Source organism: Vidua macroura, chromosome 11, assembly GCF_024509145.1.
Source record: "Vidua macroura isolate BioBank_ID:100142 chromosome 11, ASM2450914v1, whole genome shotgun sequence".
Lineage (NCBI taxonomy): Eukaryota > Metazoa > Chordata > Aves > Passeriformes > Viduidae > Vidua > Vidua macroura.
In genome coordinates, this window is record NC_071581.1 from 14336170 (window position 1) to 14362721 (window position 26552).

At 41.6% G+C, this 26552-nt stretch overlaps 1 protein-coding gene across 3 annotated transcripts; it reads right to left on the minus strand.

The window, feature by feature from the left end:
* Window positions 1–1484: 1484 nt before the first annotated feature.
* MBTPS1 (membrane bound transcription factor peptidase, site 1) lies at window positions 1485–26487 on the minus strand. 3 transcript variants are annotated; one of them, XM_053987666.1, is made up of 23 exons: window positions 25962–26487; window positions 23686–24178; window positions 22270–22527; window positions 21640–21843; window positions 21155–21265; window positions 19796–19905; window positions 19304–19420; window positions 18279–18346; window positions 17619–17721; window positions 16748–16899; window positions 15751–15912; window positions 15089–15233; window positions 13848–14036; window positions 13099–13271; window positions 12353–12468; window positions 10277–10433; window positions 9392–9516; window positions 8922–8999; window positions 7248–7388; window positions 4741–4872; window positions 4095–4221; window positions 3289–3419; window positions 1485–2281 (listed from the first exon to the last, which is right to left on the minus strand). In XM_053987666.1, exons 2-23 carry the CDS (start codon window positions 23870–23872, stop codon window positions 2085–2087), a joined length of 3183 nt encoding a protein of 1060 aa, XP_053843641.1. In that variant the 5' UTR covers window positions 23873–24178; window positions 25962–26487; the 3' UTR covers window positions 1485–2084. The 3 variants fall into 3 exon arrangements, with proteins under 3 accessions (XP_053843641.1, XP_053843639.1, XP_053843640.1); XM_053987664.1 differs by having other exon boundaries at window positions 4095–4227; XM_053987665.1 differs by lacking the exon at window positions 25962–26487 and adding an exon at window positions 25512–25926 and having other exon boundaries at window positions 4095–4227.
* Between the last annotated feature and the right edge of the window lie 65 nt (window positions 26488–26552).

A 26552-nucleotide genomic window follows, 5' to 3' on the forward strand; every position in this document is an offset into this window, starting at 1 on the left:
CATCTCACACACGAACACAGCAGCCAGCCTCTCTGCTCAGTGGCTCTGAGCTCCATCCCTTATCATTTCCTCCCTTTCTCCCATTTATCTGGTGCTCCAGCCCCTGGGCTGCAAGCCATAACCTGAGGGTCCCTGTGGGTTGGCAGCTTTACCTGCTGCTGTGTCCCCTTGGCAGGTGGAAAAAGGGCTGTTAATGTTTTCCACATTATTATCTTTGAAGACTGTAGAAGGTACAAAAATGCAAATGGACAGTCCTTGTTTCATACAAATAAAAACACTGATCACAATTATGCTTTGCTACCTGCAATCCCTTCTGAGGTCTGGCCCTTGAGATTTCACACCTTTACTGATAGATGTTTTATATCCTGGACAAGTTGCACAGCTGCTGCTGGCTGGTCCTTTGATGGTCCTCACCCTAATGTCACAGCTGAGATGCTGAAAACCCCCTCCCTATCATTATGGATCTGTGTTCAGAAAGGGAGTAACAAGAGGCTCCAGCCCCACTGGGATGGCACAAGCAGCCCAGCCTTGGGACCATCTTCTCAGCCCTAAGAAGCTTCCATTAATGGCTCCAAAGCAAAAGCTCAGTGCCTTCTCTGCTACAGCAACAGAATGTTGCCTCTTCCAGTGCATCCTCCAGAAGAGAAATGTTGGAAAAAGGCAACCACTCTTCAAGTTAGAGACAACTGGTTTGCCCAATATTTTTTGCAGGACACTCACAAACCCTATCCATGGCTCCATGACTACATGGAGCGAAGTTCTCTCCTGCGGTGCACTTCCCACAGCCCACCCCCATCCCTGCTGGTAATCCCTAAGAGGATGGGTGCAGTCAGACTGCCCCTGCCTCCTCTTTCTCCAGCCATGCCCAGAGCTGCCCACAAACTCACCCAGGACCGTTCACCAGTCAGTGCACACTGCTTACCTGCCCAGGCTGCCATTCCATTCACAAATACAGGCAGCTGCCAGCTCCTGCCTCCTAGGAAAAGGTGTTCATCTGGAGCAAGGATGAAAGCAGTTGGCAGGGAAAAGCTCCGTTTCACTAGAAAAGAGAGAAGCTATTTCAATTATGGCAACATTAACTGGCACCGCACGGACACGGGAAACTTGTGCCTGCATCTTTATTTAAGCCAGTGACAATTCACAGGCTTTCAAGCAGGACGAATTAAAGGAGACTGGGTTTTCATCTCTGTGACACCACATAGTGCTGTTAGGTGCCATTCCCATGACAGGTTTCTATACAGCTCTTTGAGAGCTCTCTCCTTATATGCTGCTGAGTTTTGAAGCTTTCCAGAACTCTGTGCTCACTCAGAGCAAGCACTGTTTGTATGACTGCCCAGTTAGTGCTCCAAAGGAGTCTGCAACTTGGGATACCACTGGTAAGGACAAAGATATGGTGGGAAGAGAAGTGACATGAAAATCTTCTCTACCCAGCAATTTGCTCTCTTTGACTGCAAGTGGAAAGAAGAGCCACTTAGCACACTGTCTTTGCTTCATATAGATAACATATTTATTGAAAAATCTGCTTCACCAACAACGGTGAAATCGTGACCAAAAATTACAAAACATCATGGTAGTTGGCTTTATAAAAATAAACTGCAGGAGTATGCCTCACTGATTTGTACTGGTCTCTCTCAGTCCCTTCGTCCTTTAATGGTGCACATCATACTCTTCAGCATAGAACCATTCTAGAAAATTGCATACCATCCAAAAAAATGCACTTGTTTTTCCTTAGCAGAGGTCCTTAAAGTGACTTTTCCCCCGCCCTCCCCAACAATAAATATAGAAAATAGCCTCTAAACAAATAAATTTTAGTTTGGTCAGCTTAAAAAAAAGGTCCATTTTCCCCCTCTTGGGATATGTAGTGACTAAGCAGCCATTTAAACAGTATTCAAGTCTTTGGTGGCTTCAGCTGCTTAAAGCTGCAGTTTTATGTACAGATGATCAGCTGAGGTTCTTTTTTTCTCTCCACAAACCAAAGACTATGAGATGATGTCAGGTGCACATTTGCTGCCCCTCCACGGGCAGCGATCCATCGCCCTGGAAAGCAAGCAGTCACAGGAGTCATCTTTGGCAAGGCAGAGCTTTCACACAGAAGGTGTCTTTGGTGGATGAACCTGCTGCATCAGCTGCGGCCGTTTCACGCGCGGTTTCCGTCTCTTTGGCCTGCTCTTCGCTTTGTTGATCTGCACCACAAAGAACGCCAGCACCACCATGGCACCGAGAAAGGCAAAGACAGGAATGGTCTGTCCCACATCCTGGTTGTACCGGCCTGGCATTATACCTAGAAAGGCAAAGACGTTTGGAAGGCAGAGTTACCACGTGAGCCACGATGGCTTTGTGGTGCTAATGCCATCTACCAAAAGGATCTGCAGCTAACTCCTGTTCAAAGCCCAGGCAGCCATTAATCAGATTACATTTCAGACAGGAAGATTAAGAGCTGCAGACCGATTAGTGAAAATCAGATGGGATGCTAACGTTACAGAAAAGCAGCGGCATTTCCACCTTGACCTATTTGGGCACATGAAAGCATAGCCCAGATTTCCCCTGTAACAACAGTCTTCTGTTTTGCATTAGAAGAGAGATGCAGACACTTGACCATAATCTTACTACTAAGTAATTGCTGTTATTCAAATCCTGATGGAACGAGGAAAGTGATTTCATGCTTGCTTGCTCCAGAGACTGTGCATACAGTGAGGATGAGCTAGAGAAACAAACCCTTCATTTTTACAGGTGTCTCTGGTCTAGCAGCTCAGACTGGGAAAAGAGCACATATGAGGCTTTCCAACTGCTTCCAGCTCAGCCTGCAATGCCAATCTTGTGAAGGAGAGCTGCCCACCTGAAAGCTGTTCTGACTGCTAGACATCATTTGTTAGTGTAACAGCTTGTCCAATGCACCATTCTGACAAACTCTTCTGGATTCTGCTTTTATGCACTCACAGAAGGAAATTTTAATAGCAGTGGGTATGTGGTCACAGCTCCCAAGGACAGGGGCTGCTGCTGACCCATCAGACTGAACAGCATCCAAATAAACCTCAACTATCAAAATGCACCCAACCAAGATCTTCCTCCCAGTATATCATGCACACTTTCTACTGAACAAACTATTCATACAAAAAAAGTCTTCATCGGACAATCTTTAATAACACAGCCATACTATTATATGCATATTTTTTACAACTGAAAATAAACAATGGCCTCTCATATGGCTGCGCTGTGTTTTGGGTTTTTTTCAAAGCTTATGCAAAAAGCAAAACCAAAACAGCAACTTTCAAACTTTTCAATATTTACCTCCAGGAATGTCCCATGCTCCACTTTCTCCGGGGGACAATGGTCTCACTTGGGGTCGGTTCTGTCGAAAACTGGGCAGTGCCACTTTATCAAGGTCAATTGACAGTAATTTTTGATGTTTCCAAAGGTTGCTAGAAGAAATGGAAAGACAGAAGTGTCTGCCCACTTATTTCATTAATGCAAGGAATCTTGTAGGAACACACAGAGAAAGTGACAATACATATACGACCTAGGTATAACTCACTAGTCTGGACCAGAATGATGACCCAATCCATTCTTTAGGTTCGGCAGATTGCAGGCCTCCAAATTTAAATTCAGACACCACAGGGACACAACCTAGATTAGCAACTATTTACCAACAATCTCTTTCTTGCACACAGACTTCTGAAAGTAACCACCAGCAGACAAGCAAGGGCTGTGTGCTGAGCACCTTCCTTCAAGGGACTGACAAATGGCACAAGAGAAAGCAGCACTAGGAGAGCTGTCCAAGAAGATGCTGCAGAAAACTCTTCCCAAGGCACATGATGACGATGGGTTTCATCAAGACTGTTCACTCAAAGTTGGAATTGCTCAATCACAACAGTGACTTGTGAAGTTATTTTTAAAATCCCTGAGCTTCATAGTGTAGCTATTAGGTGAGTCAGAGTTATTCACTGAAGAGGCATTAATCATTATTTCCTCTTTGCAATCTGGTATTTTTCTAGGAAAAGGCATTACAGCTGTCCCTTTCAAAAGCAGATAGAACAAATTATTTTTCAGCTGAACTCAAAAGTGAGACTTCTTGTACAAGAAAGACATATACTAACCTGGGGGCAGTTTCATTCAAAGGCTGTGGTTTGGCCCAGGACAGGTGAGGACAAGCAGGAAGGGACCGGGGTTTAGGGTCTCCCAAATGAGCCTCGAGCACCTTTGAGTATCGATGCAAATGGTTACCTGCAACTCACAGCAGAGAGAGACTGGCTTACCCAAAGACAGGCAAGATAAAAGTTACCAACACTGACCCTGGGCTAAACAGTGCTGCTGTAAACCCAGGAGCTGTTTACAGTAATGAGGACTCACAGCTAAATATCAAAATTAACCTAAGGGTACCTTACAAAACAGTAGGAGCCTGCACCTATCACAGCAGTTAATCCAAGTCTTTCTGGCAGCATGTGAGATAAGACTGAATGCTTTATAATGCTCTGTAGCTAGCAACTAGAATGCCCCCCTACAGAACCAGGCATCTGAACATTCCTGCTCTACGAAAAGAACATTTTCTTCAGTCGAATCACAACTATATTATCACAGCAAAACCCTGCAATATGTGCTCTCGTCCAGTAAAACAGCACAACACTGCAGAGCTCACAGCAAACCAACCTTGCTGGCACATAACTCAAGGGATCTGCCCCAGCCTTCCTGCCCTGTGAGTCCCTCAGCTTCAGGCTGTGCTTGGCCACTGAGGCTCTGTCTCACCTTCCATGCGCTCGGGGAGGGAGAAGCCGGCTCCCGACGGCGGCCGCTGCCGGTGCTCGGAATGGCTGAGGCTCGGCGGCATCACCCCGTAGGACGTGTACTGCAGCAGGGAGTCCAGCAGCCAGAAGCAATCTGTGGATTTCACAGCCCCAAGCCCCGAAACAAGATATGCATTATGCCACATTTTAAATGGCTTATCTTTCTGCTAAGAAGGCTTTAATGATATTTAGAATTACAATCCATTTTGCTGGCTCTCGCTTTTCTTCTGAAGTTCTAGGCTCACTTTCAGAAAGATGCAATTTTCAACCCACACCCCACATTCCCCTGCAACACACAAACACAACCTTAAACTGTTCAGTCTTAAAATATTGTCCCTTGTGTACCAAATCAGGCTCTTTTGGGGAGCAGAACACAAAAAAATAGGTTTTGAATACAGGAATTCCAGGTTGCACAAGGCATCCAAGTTTTGACAAAAATCATGAGGTTCTTCAGTGGATGCAAAGAAAGCTCTGAGTTTCCGGTATAATTTTTAACAGGGAGATGGAGAACCAACTGTTTTTTTGAAAGGACAAAATAAATACCTTGAAAAGAAAAGTAAGAACAAGGTAGTGTTTACAGTGCAAGGATATGACTCATTTGCTTTCTCAAGCTTAAAAAAATAAATAAACAAACAAAGGAGAAACATTCTGGCTGCATCCCAGCTAAAGGTACAAGCATAACCTAGAGCAGCTGAGGTACAGACCAGGCTGGCAATCAACACCACAATACACGTGATCACGGTTTTCTTTGCACTTCAAAAGCTCATGATCCCTCACTTTGATTCTCTCCTGAATTATTACTACCTTAATCCAGAGCTACCCCTAAGGAACAAGCACTCCAGCTAGTTCACATCACAACTCTAAAGCTTCCCTTTGCAGGAGTAGGACAATGCCTTATCAGCTATTTCCACCACACAGCAAAGTATTTTTCTCAGAACTTCTGCCCCTAGGAACAGTTGGCTGGGAATGGTAGTTAATCTTCATAATCCCAGTGTCCCTTAAACCCTCACCTTTGATTTTTCAAAGAGGTCAAACAGATTTTAAGGATTTATATTCACAAATGTTAGGAATTTTCCTCAGTTAAAGCCACCGATGTCTCTGCAGGAGACACAGCTGCTGATTCACAATTTAAAAGCTAATTTTAAAGGATTTCTTTAAAGCATTCCACTCTTTCTTGCTTCAGATGTCACACTGAATTAAACAGTATGAGGGAGGTCACAGAGCATTATTTTCTATTACTGAATTTAAAGCTATGTATCTTCTCTTTTGTTATGTGCTTTCAATAACCTGCAGCAAGCACTAAGGCACCAATGTGCAGGTGTTAGGGCAACTTACAGGAAGCAACCCAAAGGCAGATAAGGAAAAATCACAGAGCTCTTAAAAAACCCTAAAATGTATGGTAGAGAAAGAAATGAGCTACAAATGGAGAGCTCCCTTAGGCAGTAAGTTTCTTTAAACATAAATTAGGAAAGGGATGGATTGCACAATGTAGTATTTTAAAATGTCAGTGACAAAAGCTTAAAAAAATATAGATGTACTTTTCATCACAAAAGGAAAATTCAGTTCTGTTCAGTGGAAATGCAGAAAAAGACTTCACATATTGGATTATCTTCCTCCCCTCAAGCCACAGATCTACCAGCTTGTGCTTTACATGTCATGAGAAACCTAAGCAACTTCTTAAAAATTTGCGAAGTCAGATCAGACAAACTGCTAGAAAAAAAATTTTATAAGAATCAGCCATATTGTTAGGCAGAGAGCATGGCTTCTCTGGGAGCCACAGAAAACACACACACAACTCACACAACTGCAAATGCCTTGACAACAAATGGAAGTTCCTACTTTCTGACATGTTTACACCAGCTGGTGTCAAAGTAGGAAAACCTGGAAGTAGTAATGCACAACTGAAACACTGAGCATTACCATAAATCCTCACAGGAAACATTGCAAAGGGAACAAGGCAGGCTGAGATGCAAACTCAGAAGATAAAATCCACTGTTCTATTCAAACATTCTGAAGATGTAACTAGGGAAAAAGTGGGATCTCCTAATAGCCTCTTCACAACTTCAGATCAAGAATGTGTAACCATTCAAGAATGTGTTTTGTTTGCCTTCTGCAAACAAAAATACCCCAGGAAAAAAAAAATCCAATAACAACAAAAAACCCCACAAGCCAAACCCCCCTTGCAAAACAGCCCACCCCAAAAATCAGCCCCCAAAGCTTATGGAACAGGAAATAACTGTGTGTGGTAAACAGCTCCATTTATCAGAGGGCTATTTAATGTGGGGTGCTCCTTTGCTGTCAATGCACCTCACAGCATTTCAGCACAGCTCTGCAGAACTGAGATTAATCCCCAGTAAGGAATATCTGGAGTCCCTAAAAGCCATCTGCTCCTGGTGGGGGCTGTGAAAGCCGCAGAGGAGAGCTGTGAGCGCAGGCCGGCGCCTGTCCGCGCGTGCAGGGCGCACACACCTTTCTGCCGGTGGCTGTCATCCAGGCAGTTGGAGTCGCCGTACAGAACGATTCTGCCACCGCCTTCCGAAGGAACTTGGTAAAGCCCCAAAATAGGGACATTTTCAATTACAGCTGTCTCCTGTTTTAAAACTTCAAGACCTAAAGCAAAGCACAAATAAATTTCATAGCCTGCAGAGCGTCAATATCAATCAATACAGCCCACATTTCCAGCTGACAAATGCAACAATGTCCCAGACCATGTCACACATTTTTGGAAGAAGTTTTCAAAACCACCATGATGTTATGATAAAAATATCATAACATTTCCAATGCTCCAAGATCCTGATTGTAAAGTTTCCTACTGATAATAAATTCTTTTCTTCTCCACCAAAGAAAGAAAAAAAGACCTCACAACCTGGATTATCTTCAACAACCTTGAATAAATAATTCTAGTATCTTCAGCAAAAGATTTAAAATCAAAATGTTCTGCTCTTTATGTTGTTTCCATCCTTCTACAGAATCCTACAGAAAGCTGGTTTTAGGTTCAAGGTTTTCTACCTTTCCTTCCTAAAATTATATCCATTAGAAAAAATAAAGACAAATTTCATATTTGTATTTGAAATTTATCCCCTTGAGACACTGTTTAGACAGCAGAAACAAACCAGAGAGCTCTTCTGCCTCAGAAATTACAATGAAAAGGAGTCAACAGAAAAAGCAGGTCTAGCAGGCTACTTGTCAAATTGACACTGTCTCCCTCTCTCTCATATAAGGAAATACGTAAGTCATTGGCATACAGGGATATTGTGTTTTCTCCAAAAGGCTCACACAGATGAGCTCAACTGTTCCATAAAATTTCTCCACGAGGTAATTAGCTCTGCTAAGTCAAAAATACAATGAACTCACTGATCTTCTCTGGCAGTTGCTGACTTGTATCAGAAGCACTGCATGTGCTTCTGCTCTCATACTCAAACACTCTTCACCCATCTGCACAAACCTGACCTGCAACACCCTAAGAGCTCTGCTCACAGAACTCCTGCACAGCACTTCCTAAAAGCTCAAACACGAGATTTATTTTTTAAACTACCTGCTGCCATTACAGTTCTGAATTACCCTCTCCCAAATGAAAAGATATTATGATAAAAGAGGGTGGAAATTCATAGAGAACAGAGCACTCAAGTCTGAGACCACAGGCATCCTGTATGCATAAAATTTTCCCTTATGAGAGTTTCACTGGTGACATTTTGTCTACTAAAATTTTCCTTATTTATATCCTTAGATCACCACAGCTACCACAACACTCATGCTAAATATGGCGATTAAATATGGCAAGGGGATATATTTCAGTAGCATTTGAATCTTATGAGAAACGTTACAACAATTACAACACAACTCCTCCCCTTCCAGAGACACATGTACATGTGTGATCATGTTTCCATACAGCAATCACAATACAGGGCTGCACATAACACTTGGATATTGTATTATTTAATAATTGTATACAGAGTCACACTGCAGCTGCCTGTTTGGCATCAGTTACATATTCTAGGCAAAATGAGAAAATGTAAAAATACCTACCCTGTCAATGTGGTTTTGCATTTATTGTTTTTAGACCTTTAGACTTTGCAACTTTGCTTGTGCAGTGACCCCAAAGTTCTACTCAAACCACGGGAAAAAGGACCAGGAAGCTCTTACCTTGATCCTTGAAAGTCTGTGCAATGACGATGCCATCTTCTGGGAACTTTGCAATACTGCACCCTGACGCGTAATTCACTGGAAAACATCACAAAACTGTTGTGTAGATCAGAAATTACACTCCCTCCCTTCCCTACCCAACAAGGCCAGGAAAAAACATTCCCAGGAACACTGCACTGAATTTGCACATTTTGATCAATGTGTGTATTTGGAGAGAAAACATTGCTAAGCACAGCTTTGACAGGCTCACCTTTACACACTTTCCAAATCTTTCAATTTAGGAGTTTTGTTAAACTGAAAAGCTAAATCAAGTAAGTCTACAAAGGAAGAAATAATTTAAGAAGTCATTTATGAGACTCTTTTCACTGAATCTGAGTGGTTCCCTTGACTTGCTCAACCTCAAACTTGCAGAAAACCATTTTCCAAACACCCCACTGTAGCCTGTGCAGGCAATGGACTCCAGTACTCACTTTCGTGACTTGCCATGGTAAAATCTCCTTCATACAGCCCATCACTAAAGGCCATATTCCAGACAGAAAGCAGATCATTGAGAGCTGGTATATTAGCACCTCCAGTATCAGGCATCCACCACTGCCTGTAAAAATTACTGTTTATTAGTACACAGAATATACTCCTAGAGTTTGGATAACAGAAAGTCACATGTCCTCCTGCATACAGGCTTCTCCAAAGCCATTAAAATAATGAACTACATCTTAAAGCCTTCTTTAACTCCATGGGCATCTGAGCAGCTGTCTCTGACAACACTGCTTTTGAGTTAAAGTTAAATAATACGGATGTAAAAGTTCTCAGTGCATTTCAGCTGCATGAAAAACTTCAATTTACTAGAAAGAAATTCAGTCTTATGCTGTTTGTTTGGCTAAGCTGAGGTAAAAATGACAGTCATGTACCTTGCTTCTCATATTTATAAAGAAGCAAAATGTCACATATGTTTTCTTTATATGCAATGTAAACGTGCAGTAATTTCAGTAACGGGTACATGACCTAGTGATACTCTTGCAATGCATGTTTTCTTTCCATTCTGCTCCCCTAAAGTAAAAACATGTCCATTTTTATTTGTTGGTCTCATCTCCAATTTCTTATTTCTCTCATTTTAAATGTTTTTCTTGACATTAAAAGTAGAATACAGTACCAAAGAGGCCTTCATAATCATGATAAAATGGGTAGCTAAGCTCCTTAAGCTGTAGCCTAAGGTCAGTTCTGCTGCCTAAGGTAGCACCTTCTTACAGGTAACATCCAAGTGCTGAAGTACAGTGCATCACATTTGGGATTTTTAGGGTAATAGGTGGACTTCTATGGCATTTTATTTCCCAAAGCACTTGGAAATAAGTCAGTACCTTGTGTTTTCATCATAAAACTTGACTTTTCTCATCACAGATGTGTTGTACCAGTCACTAAAGACTATCAGTGAAAGTCCATTATCAACATCCCTCCTCAACTTGGTGATCTCTTCAGGGAAATATTCTTCCTCACTGTCCACCATCAGTAAAGTCCCTGTATGGAAAAGCAGAAACAGGAGTTCTCCAGGCTGGTCACTGTGATGTTACCACTATTCACACAATCCACACAGAAGCCAACACAAGTGCATATTTTTACATTATCTGGTCCATGTGCCCTGCTCTGGCAGCTCATCTAATGGGATGATTTAAGGATGGTAAATACAAGACAAATGTATCCCAAAATTAGTTTGGCAGCACGGGAAGTTTTTAGGGTGTTACTTATGATCCTGCTTGTGTGGTCTCAAGAACTGAATGCCCACATGTGTCAGGTGTGTGTTTTGCAGTTTGGTGTCACCCAAATGCTCCATAAACTGGGCCAAACTGTGGCACATCTGGACAATGAGGGGATTCACCACTGATCCAAACTGGAGCGCTAATGCAGATGCAGCCTGGTCAGGAGGTTTTTCACTGCTCCAGCTCTAACAGTACTCCCCTCACTACTGCAGACTGGCAGCCAGGTAGGCAGCAATTACTCTGAAATGTGGTTTGATTCATCCCTTGAAAACTACAGCTGCATTCTGGTAGGCTTGACTGAAGTGCCACTGCAATTTCACAAAGCCCTCTCTCACTCCTGTTAACAAGTAAGCACAATCTTCTCTGTATCAGTGAAAAGAACACAACCAGAGAAATGTACTTTTATTCCCTGAAAACATGCTTATGGTTTTAGACTGCTTCTAAATACCAACCCTTTTGTTTCTTCACTTTCTGATTGCCCAGAGAGGTGGTGAAATTTCCATCCTCAAAGACAACACAACTCTTGACAGGATGATACCCTAAGCAATCTGATAAACCACTGTGAGCCCCATGTCTCACAGTTCCTTGCAACCAAGCCAATTCCACAAGTCCAGGCAGTCTGCATTTGGAAAGCCTTCTGATAAAGATCCTGTAGAAGTGGGACAGAGTGCATCCTCACCAAGTGTGAAAACAATACAAGCTAGGGACAAGTGGCAGATGGACCACAGATCATTGAGTGTTATTCCCCTCACTTCTTCTTCAGGAAATTCCAAAAGCCCAACAAACTACAGTCAAATGAGGTACAACACAATGGTGAATCAGAGAGAGAAGTCCCCTAATGCTGCTCTCTATCAATTATAAAACTAGTGCTCTCAGAAGAAACACTATTTTGCTACTTTTTAAAGGGCTAACATTTACATATCCATGTGTACATCCACTGAACTCTAAAAGCAGTGGTGAGATATTCACTGAAGAATCAAGATAAACAAAAGATTACTACTGGCAACAGTTCCAGAACTGGCAAACTCAGGAGAATGCACCCTCCAAGTGCACTGAAAAACAGCCCAGCCCAAAACAGAAGAGAGGTTTTGGAGCATGCCATGGTTAAACAAGGGAAGATATGGAAGCAGAAAAGAGCACAGACAGCTTGCTCTGTCCCCTGCCTGCCCAACCTATCCAATTTCCTTCCTGATGAACACAGAAACAAACCAGATACTGCTCTGCTATCACATTGGTTGGATGAACACTTTACCCACTCTCTTATCTAATCAAAGATCACTAAACATAAAAAAGGAACCAGGATGGACACCTTTGATTTTAGTCTGTTAAACAGGTCATGCTTCATTACAACTGTGCCAAAATCTTTTGGCAAATACAGTTCTGCCTTTGTGGGACTGAATACAGAGGAACTTTTAACCCACTCAGAGGCTGGTTTTCCCTCTCTTTTTTTCATGGTAAGGACAGAGAACTCCACTAATTCTACTAAACTCCCAAGCAAGCTTCCCCAGCAATACCCCACACAACTAAATATCAGCACATAAATACTCCTAATGCCAAAATATTTTTTCTACTACCACTAGAATTTTTATTTCTACCCTCAACACATTTTTGGTCTTCTAACAAAAGGTCATTTCAGAAAAAGTTAACAGTATGAGAACAAGGCAATTAACTCATGCTTACCATACTGACTTGCATCAAAACATGTAAATGGGGAACCAAGAACTTCAACAAAGTACCCCATGCTCCTGAGGTGCTGGTACATGTCCCTGAAGTTTGTGTGGATGTGGTCACCATTCCTTAGAAAAAGAAAAGTGTTGAAGACATTTAGATCTGGCATGTAGAAATCTGATTTCCACCTTTTTGATTTCCTGAAATCCTGTCCACCTGCCACCTTTGCATACTCCAAGAAGCTTTCCAAAAGCTTGTGTCCCGGTCACTGACTCAATCCTCACTGAGATACTGTTGCATGATTTTTCCTATGGAAAAATGGAGCTTCCCTGCTCCATCTATGAAAGGTCAGCAAAGTCTTTCCCTGCTCTGAAGACAGTCTTCCTTAAGAGACAAGGCGTCTCTTCTTGTCTTTTAAATTGTCAAATTTGTTTGGTAAGTGAATGCTGAAGCAGTTAATAAAGTGTCCTCTTTAACTTCCTGTGAGAAATTAGGTCAGAATAGAAAAGCGAAACAAAAATCTCAGTATCTTAAATCGGCATTTTAAAAGCTTTTCATTTCACGTGAATAAAACCATAGAACTCAAAAAACAATCCTGCACCAAAAGCATAGAATCCAAGTGCTTCTCATGGATTTCTTACAAAAGATAATCCCATGCCCCTCTGAAAAAGGCCAGAACTACAGCATTCAGTAAAGTTATCCCATATCATTAACACAGAATCAAGAAATACTGATTTAATAGAACCTGAGATAAATACCAATCTAATGGATCATTCTTCATCCTCAAATTATCCCTGGGGAAGTATCCTGGTGGATAACGGAGGTTATGATATTGATCCCAGAGGACTCGTTTACTACGAGGTGGAGTAGGAATAATCTTCACTTTTATTGGAAGCTTCACCGTTGAAGTCTGCTCTGCACCATTCTTAGACTGAAGGACAGAACAAACTGCAGTGAAATCCTTTCTCCCCACAGCAATCAGTTCACCATGGATTGTAAAATACCAAAAAACTGGAGGTACCAAATCTACTTTTTGTCACCAGTACCAGCTCCAGAGACAAAGAGATTACTTTTGCCCTAAACTGCTGCAGTATTTTTTTCTGCACTCAACAGCTTATAATTATGCTCAGAATGTAAAATACTTAACATATGTTACAACTGTGATCTGGTTCAATTGCTCAAAATCTTACAAGTTTTTCAGGAACAATTAAGCACGGTTCTAGAGGAAACATTCAGGCAATCTTTTTCAAAATACATTATTTAAAATCCACAATAAACAAATCAAATTATGATGTTGGTCCCAAAGAGAAGTTCCCTGATTCTAAATTATATGCAATTTGCTCTCAATTATAAAGAACATTATTTGTACTCTTTAATTTCCTGACTCAAATTTAACTTATGCTTCAAATGACAGGGCTACAGCAAACCCTTAAAACCAAGGTATATGTGTATCAGAAAGAGTTATCTGAACTCTTCACCCAGAAAATCCAAAATGCACAGAACTTACTTCATTTTCTGCAGGGGATGACACTGTGATCATAACATGACCCTGAGCAATGCCTTCCCAAGATGCTGCTTTCTTTGCTACAGAGATGGAAATTGCCAAGTATCCAGACCAAGGCCACAAGACTGGGGAATAGGAGAAAGCCACTTCAATGTTATCCCCATTTTGGGGGAGATAGGGCTGCCAGTCTGGCTGTGAAATGAAGAATACAGAACACTGGTAACACAGTATTTGCAATCAGTACTTTTTGTACACATAGCCCTTTTCCTCTGCATGAAGTAACAAATATTAGCTCTTCTGAAGATTACATCAAATTTTAAAATGCTCTCCAAGCCCAAAAGTTTGGTGTTACGTCAGTGAATCAGCCCAATTGTGACAGCATCAATGACCCAGACCAGAGGCTTTTCAGAGGCAGGACTGTGAGAAGCTGCCCCAGTGAACCTGCTTCAACATTCTGAAATCATGTGCAAACATTTACTGGTGAGAACACAAGATTTCCCTTCAATAACAAGGCGAGCTAACAGTGGAACAGACACAGCCAATGACATCAGCTGTGTGTATTACCATAAGCTAATGACCTTCGATAAGAGCTTCAGTGCCCTTTATGTAAGCTTGCATCTAAAACAGACCTCAGGAGTCACACTAAAATGCTAAAATCAGGCTCATTTACATTGGCTGGAGTTTCAGGACAGGTTTCTTTTTTAACTTGTATAGATTCTCAAATCTATTCTACATTTAAACTTAAATAAAAGTCTCCCCTAGCCAACCAACATGCTCAACACCACGGGTGTGAAAGAACAGGTTCGGCAGCAGAGCCTGGTTAAGCTGATACATTCAGGTTGCCCTGACCCATGGAAAAGGCTTGATTTACTGTCAGGATACTTTACTGAGATCATTTAGGTTCCAGGATGAAAAAAAGAAAAAATCAAGAAGGTCTGTCCAGAAGATTTTAAATGCTACTAGAGAATACAAAGAAATCTCTAAGTACATCTTAATTCAAAATGGTTTTGCAAAGATAAAATGTTACACGCCCTGAAACCAATGCATTGCTTGAAAACTTGTAGACAGTTAATGTTGACAAATCCTCCAATGTGGGTGGACCCTTAATCAAACAGTTTGCATCTCTTGCTCCCAGCAGTGAGTGCAGTGAGGTTTGTTCTATGAAATTCATAACTAAAGTAGTATTTTCTGGGAAGGCTTTAGCAACATTACCAATCAGAATTTGGAACAATGTTAATACTTACCTTGTCTACAATTCTCCCAGTGACTCCCATGCCATTAAGGATAGTAACATTGACAATAGTTGGCATCCCTCCATAATATATGGGCTGAGAACAATAGGGCCACATGTAGGGACATTCAGTCAAGTCAATATAGCTTGGACTCAAACTACAGCAGGACAGAGGAGAGAAAATTTAAAGAGGAAAAAAAATTATAAACAGAAGAATGTGCCACTACACAACTATGAAAAGGTTTCAGATAAACCATGCCAGTCATAGTTTACCAAGCTCTCATCTCACTTCTCAAATATGTCCCAAAATCTTCTTCCATTCCTATTTTTTATTTTATGTTTTGTGGAAAGATTTTCACACACAAAAAAGGAAACATCTCAGTACAGGGAGAAGGTCCTTATTCTCAAAAGTTAAAATTTAAGTAGTTTTCTATTGTGTTACATTATTTATAACATCTAAGGCTGTAAGAGAAAAGGATCATATCCTACACTGCTGCGTGACTTTTCATCCATTCTCTGGTCAAAATTCATGCTTGAGATTACGCAAGATCTGTGCAAGTCCTCACTGTTGCACAAGTACAGATTGCTCAACTGAGTTACACATGCACCACCTGCTCTCCTAAACAAAAGAGCAAATTCTATTGTACCACTGATTAATTAAGGATTAAAATTAACCTGGCCTGTGGTTTATAGCTGTTGAGGATCTGATAAGCTCTTAGAAGATCCAATTTGCCATGTCCTTGCTCAAACATGTTGACTCCAGGAAGTCTCCGTGCTGATGCAATGAGGGCCTGCTTCATACTTGCAGGATTCACCATTTCACGCTTCTGAACTGTGCTGAAACAGAAAAAAATAGACCATAAAATCAGTTTGCTGTAACATTCTCTGTTCATATTTGTCTATTATTGCTTGATTTCTCATGATACAAATGTAGAAGAGGGACAAGTTTCTGATATGTCTCTCTTTAAAACTAATAATACATGAATTTTTCTCCTTACAGTGTGCTGCAGGACCAGCAGTCATTACAACCAGGGCAGTATCTTTATATGCTAAATAAAATATCTGTCTTCCGAGGGGGAAAAATACCTCTGTTGTTCAAACAAAAAATACACCATTTTTTGGAGGAAATACGATGGTGACTTTGAACTTTTTGCATGTTTCTCAAATAAAGGTTTGTCTCATCCATATGGAGTAGCTATGACAAACACAGGGTATGGACTTGCAGTTCCCACTTTCAAATTCCTCGGTGTGCAACAGCTGACTTACGCAACAGGATAATGGCCATAAACCCCTGCATCCTATAAAATTTACAAGTACATAGATAATTACCTACTACGTGTGCCTACTTTGAGCAGCTGCTCTTTTACAACAGTTGACAAAAGTGCAGCAATTCCAAATTATTAAAAAACATGACAATTTTCTCATAGTACTGTTATCCCTAACTATATTTTCAAAGACCTAACTATTATTCAGAACAGTTCTCAAGTTTTTTCATGAAACATAGAGGTAGCCAGATAAGGTGATGTCTCAAGCAGAACAACAGTGATTTTATTCTCCAAGTTTGTTTTTCTACATGTAAACACAACTTAGTTTTATATGATGGATTCCTTTATAGAGAATTTTATGACCCTCCTGTTTGATGTCATTCTAGAGATTCTTATATAAGACTTACCTCACTAAGAGAGTGACAGCACCGGCCACCACAGGAGATGCCACACTTGTCCCAGAGAGGGAGCGGCACCCACCTTTCATACCAGACCCTCTCACTCCAGAGCCATAAGTAACAATATCAGGCTTCACTCTGCCATAACCTCCAGGCAGCTCCTGTGAAAGAAAACAAAAGTATTATTGCCTTAATGTAAAATGAACACTGATAGCTTCATTTGGGCATTTAAATTAACTGCAGGACATTCAGAAGTAAAATTAGCAACCAAATTATCTGAGGTTCAGCATCACAAAATAGCAACTAAGCCAAAGGACTCAAACTGTTTAGGACAAGTTCCCAACTTTTCAAGGTTAGGGTGATCAGCATTTCTGCTAAGCAGGAAACCACTGACCAAATGAGAACCACACTGATTACTGGCCACACAAACAGAAGCATGTGACAATCCCCTTGATCAAGATTGCTGTGCAAGCTCATCTGACAACATGTGCAGCAAGCACCCCCTCAGCTCCACAGGCAAATAAGTGCAATTTCACATGTAGCACCTGGGAATCCTAGGATTTTTCTACTAAAGGACAAGAGCAGACCTTCATGTTTGCAGATTTAACCACACAGGCAAGTCTTCACCATCAATCAAAAGGAAGTGGATGTTTTATAAATTCATCAAAAATGTCAACAGTAGTCAGGACTAATAATGAGAAACACTGAAAAGAACATTAAGCTTCTTGCTTAAAGACTTACAATTTCTAACTATTCTGATCTCTGATGAAATCTTTTCCCCAACACACATCTACATAGGATTGCCCACTCAGAAAAGGTTGCCCTTCCAAGGCCCTTATTTTGACTGCAAATGTGAGCGGCCACCATGAAAATATCTTACCCAAGTGGTCATTCCCCTAGATGAAAAGCGAGCTATATTATCTTCAAAGTCAATGCCACCTACTCCAATCACATCCATCTGGTCAGCAGGATTATTGAGAGTCCTAGAATAAGTTGGGAGACAGGAATATAAAAAAATTAAAACAATACCCAAAAACCCAAGATACAGTCCTAAGTTTATGCTGGTAACAGAAGTGCTGCCATCAGATTTTTGTCACATACTTATACTTCACAGGTGACAGCAGCTTATCAGGCAGTTACTAACTCAGTAACTATCAAACCATGTACTTTGAAGACAAAACAAAATCTATTCTTAGACATTTATTTTAGAGATACACCATAAATTGTTCTGGGTTAATCCTTTCTATAATCCTTAAGTCCAAGATCAGTACCAAAAGCTGTCTGCTCACACTAAGAGGGAAATGTCAGCTGGAAGTACTGCCATTCTTCTTTTGCTGACTTTCCACTGTTTCAAAGAAAAACATTTAGTTCAATACTTCACAAAATGCAAGTAATAAGGACAGGGGAAAGAGTTTAAATTGAATTACTTTCTAAGATTAGAGAGAAAAAAAGGAGAGAAAACTTCCTGACCAAGCACAACAACTTCCAAACCCACAGAACACCACAGCCAGTTCCCTTTGAAGCGGTCGCTGACACTCACCCATATAAAGGGCCATCGTTGCCAATAGCAGAGACCATGATGACATTGTTGGCAGTCAGCTCCCAAACCTACAAAAAACAATGTTTACAGTAAGGCTCTGCCACCAAAAAAGAGACTTTTCTAACAGACATGACTTCTTTCTGAGCCTTACAAGATACATGTCACTGTACAGCCAGTATTAAGCTCTGAACTTTCCTAAGATGATTTTAGCAATAACCAGCCCTGACAGCAACACTGCTGACAGAATCTTCTTACACCAAAGGAAAAACTCTTGTCCGTAACAAAGCACTGCAGATGACAAAGTCAAGTAGCTATTATAAATCCCCTCCAGTAGTGCTCTGGGGAGTACAGTGAAGTCACTGTTAAACTAAATTTCAATGCAGGTTGTAGTAAAAAAAAAAACAAGGAATAATTTATATGCTTCAAACCCCTTAACTGGCCTTTACAAAGAACAACTATATCCTTTAGTTGAAAAGTGAATTATTTCACTTAATGCTTTTGAAGGCCAGGCCAAACATTCAGGGAACTATGACATTTACAAAGACAAAAACCTAATTCCATCTTAACCTGAACCAAATCTCTTGGCACATAGCTGAATCAACTATCTGCACTTTTTACTTATTTGTTCTTAAATTCACTAGAATCATGTCATGCATATTTTTTTACCATGAAATGAATTAGCCATGCAGAGATTAAAAAAAAAAAAATCCACAAGAGTGGATTTCAGTTAAGTGTCTCATATTAAAGGTCCTTTTAGTTGTCTGCTTGGGAGTTATTTTCTAGCATATTACCAAGCATTTTGTTGTTAAAGGGCATTTTCCATAACTCTGTGAACATCTGGGTTGTGCTTGGGGTTTTTTTAACTCATTCCTTATACATATTCCTAAAAGCCTGTACACTGCACAAAATTTCTGTCACATAAATGAAATACAAACTGTCAGCAGGACCAGACACACTAGCTCTGCAAGTCCAGCATTTGTTTGAGATACACAAACATTATTCCCACTTCATTTCCTCATACTAACTTTGTCAACAAACGGATGATCCATGAAGTCTGGCCCACCAATACTTAGATTCAGTACATCTATCTTCTTTAAAATTGCATAATTAAAAGCATCCAGAAACCAAGATGTATATGAGACCTATGTAAGAAAGAGGGGAAAAAGTTACCATAAAAAAAAAAAATCTGTGATTTCATGACAATGCAGAATTTAGACAGAGGAAAAACAACATCAAAATAAAGCAAAAAAGTGACAATGGTCTTAAATTTCTAGCACTCAGTACATTTGAGTGACTGCACCATTATACAGGTAAGACTTCCATATCCTATTTCTGAAAAACATACCAGATTTGGAAACTGACAGAAATCTTATAGTAAGTCTTTTATAAATAGAAAGCTGTATCCTTTCCACTTATCAATGTCTACATTTATGAGTGCATACAATTCTCCCAAAGGAAAGGATTATTACAGCATTAACCTGAAAAGGCAGGAATTGAAACACATGTAAAATAGCTACCTGATTATTGGTGAACACTCTGAAAATGTGCAGTTCAGCATTTGGAGCAAATCCCTGGCATTCCCTCATGCTGGCTATCACGCCTGCTACAAAAGTCCCATGGCCTAAACCTATCAGCATGAGAAAGAAACAAAATAACATATCAATACACAAAAAATTCCACTGACAAGAGTTTTTACTGCTGAACATCACCTATAGCAAAAATCACATAAATTAAACAGAGTTTACAACAAACCACAAGTGCTGGGTTAAGTCCTAGTCTTTTTGAACCATATTTTGCTACCAGGTTCAGTGGGGACAGAATCTGCAGCACACTGTAGCCAGACAACTAGCTGATGAAACTTGGATGATTAATTCACCAGTCCATCCACTTCTGATTGCTACCAATGAAATCATGACAAAAAACCAGTATTTTGGAAAATGCAGCTCATTTCAAAGTCAATGTATTTTAATGCAGACTTTCTTAAAGGATTTTTATCCTGAGTCTGCAATAACCAAATTTTGTTAAGCATGAGTAATGAGACAAAACACTTTTTTTCTCCTCTCCTCAAAAAATACTTAAGCTTTTGCTTTATTGGACTGCCCACATCACATTTTCTGTACTCCAAATCTGCCTGTCCAGCAACCCTCTGGGCACAGAACTTACAGAAAGAGCTATCCAAAAGCAGGCCCTGCAATGTAAAGTAATTATTATGTAAACAAAACTATAGAGGTGCACACAAGACTGAGCAATACAAGCATCTACCTTGAACTCCAGGGAGAGTCAATGGCCAACTGACTCACTGACCCAAACTGTATGAAGTTAATAATCTGTGAAAGCACATGGTCAGGACAAGTCAGGGTCAATATACAAAAAAGGAACACAAACATAGTGTAGAAAATAAAAGTTTCAGTTATACAGAATAGAAAAACTTTACAGGAAGGTGCCAAACTCTGATCAGTTTAGAACTACACAGTAAGGAAGGAAAATGCTGTCCCTCATCAGTATGGAAACATGTACCACTGTGAAACAGCAACATGAAAAGGAGTAGGAAAGAAAACACCTTTGTTGGGCTTGCTCTAAACGCCACCTTCTCTGGCAATGTATTCACAGGCTATGTATTCACGGTAACTTTTTGCCCTGACATTTTTCAACAACTATGATGAAGTGTCACATATGAATCCAAGGACACTTATGCACCACCCTTTTGGAACCCTAATAGCCCCTGTTGAATTTGGTATGAGTACAAAGTGCCTGGGACACTGCAAAATTAAGCTTTAAGTATCAAAATACACAGTTTTAACAAATGTTAGCAGCACAGCAGCAAGCACAAAACACACCAGTGTCAGGAATAGCTGGAAAACTGCACTGTAACTCACCATCATCCAAGGTTCTCTCATTAGTCCAGTTTGTTCTCTCCTTTACATTTTTGAAATGTGGATGTTTCTCACTCAGACCAGTGTCAAACACTGCTACTCTCACACCAGCACCTATTAAGAGAAAACACTGCTTTTTCTGATTCAGCTCCATACCAAATCTATTCTATCAAGTTAAAAGAGAACTTTTGTTTAATGTAGTAAGCAATTTACAATTCAAGTCAGCGATAGATAATAAACAAACTCATATTCCAACTCAGAAATTCAGTCAAAGATGATAAACATGACCAACTTCCCCTAAAGTAAAGTATGCACATACAAACAAGCACTCCATAAATACACAATGCATTCCAAACGAAATTATTTCTCAATCTTTGCAACCTGGCAGCCAGTGAGAGGTTAACACACACAAGTCAATTAGCCTCTCCTTACACTTCACTTGTTTTTCCAAGAAGGTTATTGTTCTCAGGCAACAAGCAAAAGCATACCTGTGTAACCCATCTGCCAGAGGACATCTGCCTGCAAGGTCTGAGCAACCTGGCGAGGGATGGCTCTCAGCAAGCGCCTGCTCGAGTGCCGGCCTGTGGCGTGCCAGAAGCCAGAACCCAAAGAAAGACTTGCTCTTCTCAAGGGGCGTGATGACTGCCACTTCTGAGTCCACCTGGTTTCATTGCAGTGCAGCACTGGATCAGCTGTGTAGAATTAGGATGAAGAAAATTAAAAACAGCACGAGGAAAACCATAATAGAATTGATTCTTACAGAAACTTGAGACATCATAGTGTTACAACAAAAGGTTTAGATTATTGAGTATCGAATTTCTCTAATCAACATCAGTAAAAGCTGGTGGTTTATCTACTACAGATACAGAGGTCCCTATTCTCAGGTAAGCGACTGCTGCTAAAGAAATGTTTCTATGTTGCAGATGGAAATACAGCATGCTTCACCAAATGTATAACAAGACCCTTGTAAATTTATAACCAAAAGAATAGATTTCTGTTAATTAAAGAAAAACTGCAGGGCAGTTCTCAGTTGTGTAATGCTAAGCTGATGGTCTGAAATAAGGCTGAGAACACTTTTCCAAGGCAGATCCCATGCAGCCACACAGAAAATAACTTACACTCTGAATACTTGAGTGACCGAAAGACCTTTCTCTGAGGTGTCACACGCTTGATGTTTGGGTGATCTTCCAGAGTGAGGACTCCATCCTTCTGCTTCTCGTTGATCTGAATAACTTCAAAATCGCTCGGATAGTCACTGGCCGGGTTGTTGCGAGGTACAATCCTCCAGTTCTCAATATCACTACTTTTTAATGCACTTGAAATAAATTTACTTCGAGCTTTAGCTGTGAAGTATCCATTAAAAGCCACAATATACTCTGGAACAAGAGCACAACTTTATCAGAACTGGTGTTTAAGCAGCTAATGCATGAATTCACATTGCAGTCTGAATTTTTCTTTACTCAGAACAAATAATCACAATTTGGGGCCCTTTTCTGATGCTTTTACAAGTTTGCAATTTATTTCTGCACTATGTAAAGGGGTGGGGGTGTTGGAAACATAAGAAATATGACAAAAGCCTTTGAAAGGAAGGTGGAATTGTAAATATCAGGGAAAGGCAAAATGATGTGAGAGGAGGAGGAGTGAGGGAACAGATTTATTGTTACAAACCGATATGCCAATTCAGACAGAAGTGGCTCAAAGCCTCCACATGATATTAAGACTTAATGCAAATTACTGAAACCAACTATGACAACCTCAGAAAACAAAGTCAGACTCAACAGCCGAGTCCCTGATCTGCACCAGTGATCTGTCAGCAGGCTCAGCTCCAGCTGACACCACCACACTCAGTGTGTTAAGGCTGTGGCCAGCTAGGCACAGGAATGCCACTTCTGCCACCCTCCTGCACCCAGGCACAGCACAGCTTCACTGCAGGAGTACTGCAGCTTCCTGAGGCAACACATGGATGCAGGGTCAAGGTGTCCTGCTGCTGTCCTCTGCCATCCCAGCAGCAGCATCTGCCCCACTCTTTCACCTGCTCCCTTCACTATTATCTGCCATTTCTACATGCAAGTATCACTTCCAAACATTTTCTTTAACAAATCCACAGAGACTTCTTACTTTTCTCTCCCCTTCAAGGCCCAAATGTGTGGTTACATTTTATAAAAGAACCTCAAGCATACCACTGTTTTGACTGGGTGGGTCAAAACAAAAAGCTACTAAACACACTACTCTTGCCCACCTGAGCCTTCCCACTCCATCTTCACTTTTAAAATCATCTGGATTTCCCTCTCCCTTCTCTTGTTGGAACACTGTCTCCAGCTAAACAAAGAACCTTTGAAAAAGTGCTCCTCTTTTCGAATATAGGGAATTTAACAGATGATGTTAAATGTTTCTACAGAAGCATGTTTCTACATGTCATGTCATGTTTCTACAGAAACCCTGAATGTTACAATTGCACAAACACCACAAATCAGTAAGGTACACATGAACATAACATGGATTTTCTTTTTTTTTACTGCTTAACTCTTTATTACCATGCTCCACGACCGTCGAAGTGAACTCCACTTTCAAAGTAAGACGAGAACATCCAGGACATACGTGAGCCTCATGAGAGGAATTCCCTACTCTGGTACCAAAGTGTTTTTTGCCACAGAGCAAAATAACAAACAGAACAAGCCAGATGTTTGCAAACTTCATGGTCATAGAAGAAAATGGTTTCATTCCAAAAATTCCATATATTCAAATCACAATTTTCTTCTTTATAAACTAGTTCATTTTTCTTTCAGTAAACGCTGCTTTCACTGTGCTGATCAACTGGATATTCTGAAAGCCGGATCCAAAATAAGTAGAGATTTCATGGTCTTTTCCGGTCAAGCCTAGTGAACAGGCTCATTTCTTTCTCCGCTTCTTCTCCATTTTGCATTAAATGATTCAGTCACTCAGGATGTGGCAGCTCAGTCCTGTACTCCATTTCTGATGGCAAAGTTAACTCCCTAGAAGAATTAGCAAAGCTGATTGCAAGGCAACCTGTAAGGCAGGGCAATACAGAAAATAATTAGATGCATTAATAATTTGTGCAACTGTATATAGTCTGAAAACCATTAAAAAAAGACACCTTTGGAATTTTGTTTTAGAAATAATAGGGAAAAAGTTCCTCATATTTCATTTACAATTTTTCAACAACACTGAAGTTTTCTCTTGTTCAGACCAGAGCACACATGAAACACTGAGGCATTAATCTGACAAGAGAACAGGCAACAATGACCACCAAACTCAACCACACTTCCTGAAGTACAGCAAAGAGCTAAAACTTACATGCAAGTCCCATGGCAGGGAAAAAGTGAAAAATAAAATACTAACATGATAAAAGAGTCCATGGACACTTAAAGAAAGCATGGATTTTTTTTCCAATCAGAAACATGGCAAATATAAATAATGCACAGAACTTCATTTTATTCAAGGCAGGTCAGATTCAAACTCTATGCCAAAGCCAGGTAAAGACACAAGATACCAGAAGAGGCAAAGCTGCAGTGACTGTGCTTGAAATCTACATGAAAAAAATATTTCAAAAATTTTTTGAGCCAGCATGTGAGTTACTAAAAACATGGGCACCTGAGGAAATAAGAGCCGATAACAGCATGCGAAGTTAAAGGAAGGAGTTGAAAGTGTTTTCCACAGGGAGGGACAGCCTCCTCCCCTTATGTTCCAAAGTGCATCATACACTCAAGAAAAACTGCAAGGCTAGTATTCTCCTGAATTCCAAGCATTCAACCAGCAACTGAGAGATACAAGGCCATTAAAAGAAAATAAAAGAGAAACATTTATGTCTGGTTTGTCACAGCACCTGGAGAAGAACAGAAGTGTATATTGCAGCTGTGGCCAGGACTGGAAAGTAGGGGCCTTATTAGGGGATTCACATGATTTAGGGGAATGATGGGCTGACCTCACAGCACAACAGATGAATCGAGTCTGAATGCAATAGCTGTTATTTCATTTTCCTTTATTTACTATTATCAAGTATTTCCTTGTAATAGGGACAGAAATTACCTCTATTTTCATTTGACTGACAACACCATGACAGATTGGGAACTGCCTGTTAGCAATTACAAAGTTTCCCCATCATTCCTAACTCAACATAGTTACAGTGCACTGACTTCTGGCCTTGGCTAAGCTCCGCCTGCCTTATCACTTCATCGGTTAATAACCCCTATAGCAATAAAATAAAACAACCACACAAATGAGCAAAATAAACACCCTTGTGGCTAATAACAGGTTGCATGTAAGCACGATAACGAAATACGATGGATACTAAGAGCAAAGGATCAACAGGCCCAGAGGTTTATTCTGCTTTAACACCCACACGGTGAGGGGCAGGACGGGACCCCCACTTGCCAACTTGCCCCTGCCCTAGAAGAGCTGCGCTCGGAATCACTCCCTGCTCCTGCCGAAGCGTGGGCCCCCCATCCCGTGGGCTGGGCACGCCGCAAAGATCCCCGGCTGCAGTGCAGCAGCACCGTCCCGTCCGGGGAGCTCTGCCAGCACCACGAGCGAGCCCAGCGAGCCCGGGCCCGGTACCGCCCCGGCCGGACTAAAGCCGCAGTGAGCGCGGCCGGGCACCGTGCGGGGCAGCGCCGCCGCTCCCGGCCCGGGCAGGGCGGAGGTGAAGTGACAGCCGGCGGGGAGCGCTCCACGCCGCGGCGGCGGCCGAGGCAGCCCCGGAGACGAGGGGCAGCGAGCGCCGCCCCGCCTGCGCCCCAGACCCTGAGGGAGCCGCGGCGCTCCCGGCCCGCCCCGCCCGCCCCGTGCTCACCGCGCCGCCGCCGCCGCCTCCCGGCCCGCCGCCATCTTGAGCGCTGTTTACCGCCGCGCTCTCGCGAGAGCCCCGCGGCCGCACTGCGCAGGCGGGGCCGGCCCGGGAGCCCTCAGGAGGAAGCGGCGCGCGGGGTCCCGTTATCCACCGGGAATGGCGCCGGCGGGCCGAGGGACACTGCGGCCGCACCGCCATCCGGCTGCATTTAAGCCCTTACCCACATTAAATGTATGGGTTTAAAGCCCCTTTGCCAGCGAGCGGAAGGCGTTGTTGGCAACATAAGTTTTAGCCCGCACAACTGCTTTGAGGGGCTTTGAGGGCCAGCTGAGGTTGGCATCAGCTGTGGACCCTGTCATGGGTCCCTGACCCTGATGCCCCACCAGCTGTTCCCCATCTTCTCCACAACTTCATAGCTGTCGTTTCAAATGGCTTGATTTTTCTGGGGTCCCGTTTCTGATGGAGTTGGAGGAGTCCCAGATTCTTCAAGGTTACAAATGGACATCATGTAGCACTATGTGAGGGACTGTCACTGACAGAAAAAAACACTGTACCTGCTCCTGCCCAATTATCTCAATGAGAAAGTGAATAGAG

Excerpts from the sequence above, each read along its gene's own strand:
- MBTPS1 (XM_053987664.1), bottom strand. The coding sequence starts at position 23,872 with ATGAAACCATTTTCTTCTATGACCATGAAGTTTGCAAACATCTGGCTT. Across the intron at positions 21,844-22,269 it reads GTCACTCAAGTATTCAGAGT|CTGATCCAGTGCTGCACTGC; the intron begins GTAAGTTATTTT and ends AATTCTACACAG. Across the intron at positions 18,347-19,303 it reads ATCATCCGTTTGTTGACAAA|GTTTGGGAGCTGACTGCCAA; the intron begins GTTAGTATGAGG and ends TGTTTTTTGTAG.